Raw genomic sequence first — 6,000 nt, forward strand, 5'->3', positions numbered from 1 at the left:
TTGCCTTTTCAGTATTAAGAGTATATTGTATAGTGATCAAATACAGACTTGCCAATCAATAAAATTGCATTAAAAACAAATATAAAAAATTTAAAAAAAAAAAATAAAAAACAAATATATTTCAGAGACAACCTGAGATGAATATTTGTAACAGTCCAGTAGTCAGTAATATAAACTATAATATACCTTTTTTAAATCAGTAAGACAAACACTAAAATCCCAACATATAAATGGGCAAGGGTTCTGAATATACTAGGAAACATATGAAATCAAGTTAACTTCATTTATAGCCAAAAAATTGTGAAATAAAGAAACAAGTCTTTTTCACTCATCAAAGTGCAATGATTTCTTTAAATTGTGATAATATGGTAGTAGCAGTCTCTTCTGTACTATTGACAGAAATATAAATTGTTTGAACTTGCCTGGGAAGCAATTTATGTACATTAACAATCTTCAGAATATTTAAAATTACACTTCTCAACTGAGGAATTATAGTCATAGAAATTTGTGCCGAAAAGTTACCAATAATGTGGGTAAATAGTTGCGTATGAAAGATACTTATGACAATTGTGTTTAAAATAAATTTCTTTTAATCTGAGTAGATTCTGCCAACTTTTAAAAAAAAGTGAAAAGTGTTAAATATCCAGTACTGGAGGAATGAATGTGTAAGTTGTAGTTCAGTCGTTAGATGGAATATTATGTAGCCATTACAATTTATACTTCAAAAAAAAATAAATGTTGCAAAATATTTTTCAGAATTAAAAAAATAAAATAAAATTTTAAATTAAAATTAAATTTAAAAAATAAGTATTACATGGAAAATATAACATACAATATTATTATCTCCCCTATGTACTCATTAGAAATAGGGGCGCCTGGCTAAGTTGGTAGAGCATATAAGTCTTGATCTCAGGGTTATGAGTTCAAGCCCCACACTGATTCTATAAAATAAAATCAAAAATAGAATCTTGGGGCACCTGCGTGGCTCAGTCGCTAAGTATCTGCCTCTCTTTATTTATTTTGTCAAATAAATAAAATCTTTTAAATAATAAAATATTAAAATAAAAATATAGACTCTCTTAAAAAATCTTTAAAAAAAAACAAAAAGATTAGAAGGAAATCTAAAATGGTAACACTGGTTATCTCTGAGTAGTGAAATAATTGTTACTTTATCCTTCATACTTTTATGTATTTTCTGAGTTTTATACAGTTAATAAAATAAACTGTTTTCTAAGTAGGACTTTTTAATTTAAGTGACAATAAAAGCAGTGCTTAGCCATTATTTCTTTTATTTCACATTTTTGTTTTTATTTATTTTGCCTTTTTTGGGGGGGTAGTTTCACATTTTTATTTCAGTTCCAGTTAACATACAGTATAGTATTAGTTTCAGGTATAATGATGCATTACTTACATACAACACGCAGTGTTCATCACAGCAAGTGCCCTCCCTTAATACCCCTCACCCACCTCCCATCCAGCAACCCTCAGTGTACTTTCATAGTTAAGAGTCTCTTACAGTGGGACACCTGGATGGGTCAGTGGGTTAAGCATGTGCCTTTGGGGGAAAAAAAAAATCTGCCTTCAGCTCAGGTCACTATCCCGGCACCCTGGGATCAAGCCGTACATCGAGTTCCCTGCTTGGCGGGGAGCCTGTTTCTCGCTGTCCCTCTGCTGCCACTGCCCCTGCTTGCATGTACACGCTTTCTCACTCACTCACTCGCTTGCTCTCTGTCAAATAAATAAATAAAATCGTAGGGAAAAAAAAGAGTCTGCTTCTCTTTTTACCCCCTCTGTTCATTTGTTTTTTTTCTTAAATTCCACATGAGTGAAGTCATATGGTGTTTGTCTCTCCAACTTATTTCGCTTAGCGTAATACTCTCGCTTCATCCACTTTGTTGCATGCAAATGGCAAGATTTTGGTTTTTGATGGCTGCATAATATTCCATTGCATATATATTCCACATCTTCTTTTTTCATTTCCTTGAAGCATTTCTTTGAAGGCGTTGAAGCTCGAGTAGCACAAGGTATAAGAGAGGAGGAAGTAAGCTATCAGCTTGCATTTAACAAACAAGAACTTCGTAAAGTCATTAAAGAGTATCCTGGAAAGGAAGTGAAAAAAGGTCTAGATAACCTCTACAAGAAGGTTGATAAACATTTATGTGAAGAGGAAAACTTACTTCAGGTATGCCTCCTTCTGTTAACCATTCTAGATTGTACATCTTAAAATATATTGCTTTTCTCCAAACAAGTCCTCTGGAAAGGCTACGGATTTTCTAATTCTAGTGCAGGAGGAAATTTCCCTAAAGTGCTATAAAGTACAGACCAGATCAATGAGTTTTGAGGAAGAAAGGAATAATATGTATAATGTGTTTATATAGCTATGAGGAAGAAAGGAATAATATGTATAATATGTTTAGCTATTCCTGTTTACTTTATATTTCTACTTTATAGTTTTGAGGCATGAGTTGTTTTTCTTTGTTTGGGGTTGGGGCCAGGGGTTTTTTTTAGGCTTTCTGTTTGTTTTTTGAGATTTGAGGGGAATAACTAAATGGAATAGAGTATATGGTACAGTGGAGTGATTCTGAGCATGGGAGCCAGAGTTAGAAACAGGTTCATAATGTGGCTCCAGATTATGCTGCATGACTTTGGGCAAGTCACTTAACATCTCTGAGCCACAATTTTCTTATTTGGAAAGTAGAAATAATACCTCTCTCATATAGTGGACACTACTACTATTGCCATTTATAGATGAGAAAATCAAAGCTTAGAAAAGTGGAGTAACATGGCCCCACAGCTGATGGGTGGTAGAGGCAAATTTAAACCCCAGATGGGGCCATTTTTCTCTATAAACCACACTGGAAGGCCCAGAGATAAGTGAGAATAATTTTGACTTCAATATCATCAAAGCCTTTTTTAGGGCTGTTGCATTTCTCTTGGCCTCTGAAAGTCAGATAGATGCGGATAAAGTGAGAGGAGTAGCAGGTACAAGAAAAACCATGAGCTGAAAGACGTAAAGCAAAAACTATAATACTGTTCAGTAAGTAGACTTAAGGTGACAGGATGCAGGGTTTATGAGATGAAGCGTTTACAAGGAAAATTCCTGGAAAAACTTATTCCCTCATCTGCTGGATAGTAATGATGGTCATAGCACCCACCCTCACCAGGTAGACTTGAGACTTAAATAGGATAATACGTATATAAAGCACTTTGTACTGTACTGATACAGAATAAGCCTTGATAAATGTCACCTGTTTGTATTAGCTAATATGTCAATGTATATATCAGGTTCTGCCTTGATAGTTATCTACAAAGTAGTTTCCACTGCTGAATCATATATATAATCCGTCTATCTCAATTTTGGTATCCTTCATGGCATCAAGCAATGTTTTGTATCATCCATTTAAGATAAATGTTTAAACTTCCATCTGGAATGAAATGTAAGCATTAACTGTTGCATTTCACTTAATTACTAGTCTTAGTTCCACGAATAATTGTGCATATACACATCTCTATTGGATATTGTAGTAGATATAATAATAGTTAAAATGTAATGAGTGTCAAACTCATTACCATGTCAAACACTGGTAAGCACCTTACATACTTGCACTCATTTAGTCCTCACAAGAAACTTATGAGAAAGGTATTATTGTTACTACCCTGGTTTACAGATGAGGAACTTGAGGCCCAGAGCAGTAATGTCACATACTCCAGGTCACATGTCTTGTAAGTTGAAGGAACAAAGATGCATGTCCTTAACCATTACCCTCTCCTAAAATCATCGAATATATCTTGATATTATTTCTACACACTTGATTATATATTTCCATTCATAATTTAATGACTTTTATTTTCATTTTTGTAATAGGTGGTGTGGCACTCTATGCAAGATGAATTTATACGCCAATACAAGCACTTTGAAGGTTTGATAGCTCGTTGTTATCCTGGATCTGGTGTTACAATGGAATTCACTATTCAGGACATTTTAGATTATTGTTCCAGCATTGCACAGTCCCACTAAAAAAGAAGAGATAAATGAAAGGAGTGTCTACTATTTTGTGTGTGTGTATATATACATATGTATATGTGTGTGTACATACCTACACATGTATATGTGTGTATACATACACACACACACACACACACACACACACACACAAAAGCAAAGATTTAGGTGCTAGGGAGGCCCATTGCTTTAAGTCAACAGATTGAGTAGGAGGAATGCTTATATACAGCTTTCCTTATCTGTGTAACTAATAACAGGAGAGCTACCTGCTGCAGTGGTCACTTGGCCCTATGTAATAACAGAGACATGTGAAAGGATGAACACCAAATTAAGTGGCCCAGAAAGTGACAAAACCATACTTTTGACAAGTTTATTTAATCCATTGGAGAAAAGGTACAACTCCAATAAATGTGTCATTTAAATGTTAAAAAATTTTAAAACCTTCTGAAAGAAGAAAGATAAATGAAAAAAATCACTTTGAGTACACCAGACATTATTCAAAATTATCAAGTAACTATGTTGAGAACCCAGACTTGGAACTTTATGTATTATTAAATGTCAGATAAATGGGTAATACCATACTACAAATATTCAAGAGCAAAAGTACCAATTTATGTAGCAGTTTTATCTGCCCAATAAGTTGTGTACTAACTTAAAACATTTCTCTCATCATAAAATGCCTTTAGCATTTTTCTATGACTGAGCAGAAAGTCTCCTTTTATTGTCTAGTTTCTTGTATTTGACAGTGGTTATCCTGTGTATAAGGCATTAGGAGTTCTTCAGTTTTCACTAATTCACTATTGCCTACAAATCATGTAACTACTAAAATATTGTACAGAATTTTTTTCCCTTCTAACTAATGTGTATATGGATAAGGAATCTTGTGATGATCAGTTATAAATTTAGATTTTGAGAATTATGTGACTTGTGTGGCAATGAATCTGAAATAAAGAAATTTTCAAAAAAATTTTCTTCAGAAAAGTTAAATTTTTCTTAGGTCTGTTATATGCTATTTTTATAAAACCAAATTCTTACAAAATCAATATACAAAAATTAATTACATGTTCATTTACCACAAAACACTTAAAAATATAATAAGAAAAATAGAACCATATATAACAGCATCAAAAATATTTAGTATTTAGGACTAAATCTAATAAAACATTATACTGTATATTGAATTATGCCTTCTCAAAGTTCATTTGTTGAACCCCTAACCACCAAACCCCCCCAATAGCATGACTGTATTAGAGATAAGACCTTTAAGGGGGGTGATTAAGGTTAAATGAGGCCATAAGGATAGAGCCGTGATCCAGCAGAACTGGTACCCATATAAGAAGACACTGGAGCTCTTTGTTTGCCATGTGAGGACACAGCAAAAAGGCCACCATTTCCAGGCCAGAAAGAGCTCTAGAATCCAACCATGTTGGCACCCTGATCTTGGACTTAGAGCCTCCAAAACAGAAAATAACATTTCTGTTAGCCCACTTAATCTACGGCATTTTATTATGGCAGCCTGAGCTAATAATGCAAGATGTAAAAGACCTTTACGAAGGAAATTATAAAAACTATTGAAAGATATTAAAGAAGGCCTAAGTAAGTGGAGAATTATATCATGCGTCCAGATAAGAACACATAACAGAGTAGAAATATCAGTTATTCTCAAATGTAAAGATTTGGTACAGATTTCCAATTTCCAGTCCTGTGCGAAAGAAACTTGGAAGTCACCTCTCTATTCTAATAAGTGAAAAGCAGAACAAACAAAAATCAACTCTTCTCAGATCTGTAAGAGAAGTCAAGTCACAGGGCAAACCACTGCCACAATTGGAGAGATCCAGCAGGAGAAGACAGAATCACATCTTACCGGACCAGAAACCCACAAGCTGAAACATCCACAGGAACCAATGTCCAGGTAGGGAAAACTGAACTTTAATTAACAAATTCCTTGATTCCTGAGTGTGAGTTAAGTCTGAGAAATAACTCCCAGTTATTGGGAG

The 6,000-nt window shown here is 34.0% G+C and overlaps 1 protein-coding gene across 8 annotated transcripts in view; it reads left to right on the forward strand.

Annotated features, from left to right (window-relative positions):
- The window catches only part of EXOC1 (exocyst complex component 1), a 59,954-nt gene extending 54,978 nt beyond the window's left edge, over positions 1–4,976 (forward strand). For 5 of the 8 annotated variants that reach the window (XM_013047319.2, XM_004775495.3, XM_004775497.3 and 2 more), the window contains 2 exons: positions 1,988–2,182; positions 3,866–4,975. In XM_013047319.2, the coding sequence (XP_012902773.1) occupies positions 1,988–2,182; positions 3,866–4,018 (348 nt within the window). In that variant the 3' untranslated portion in view covers positions 4,019–4,975. Of the gene's footprint in view, positions 1–1,987; positions 2,183–3,865 lie in introns of all 8 variants that reach the window. The other 3 variants (XM_013047316.2, XM_013047314.2, XM_004775498.3) reach the window with 2 other exon arrangements.
- The last annotated feature ends 1,024 nt before the right edge of the window (positions 4,977–6,000 follow it).

The sequence above is a fragment of the Mustela putorius genome, unplaced genomic scaffold, assembly GCF_011764305.1.
Source record: "Mustela putorius furo isolate JIRA1106 unplaced genomic scaffold, ASM1176430v1.1 tig00000430_pilon_pilon_pilon, whole genome shotgun sequence".
Lineage (NCBI taxonomy): Eukaryota > Metazoa > Chordata > Mammalia > Carnivora > Mustelidae > Mustela > Mustela putorius.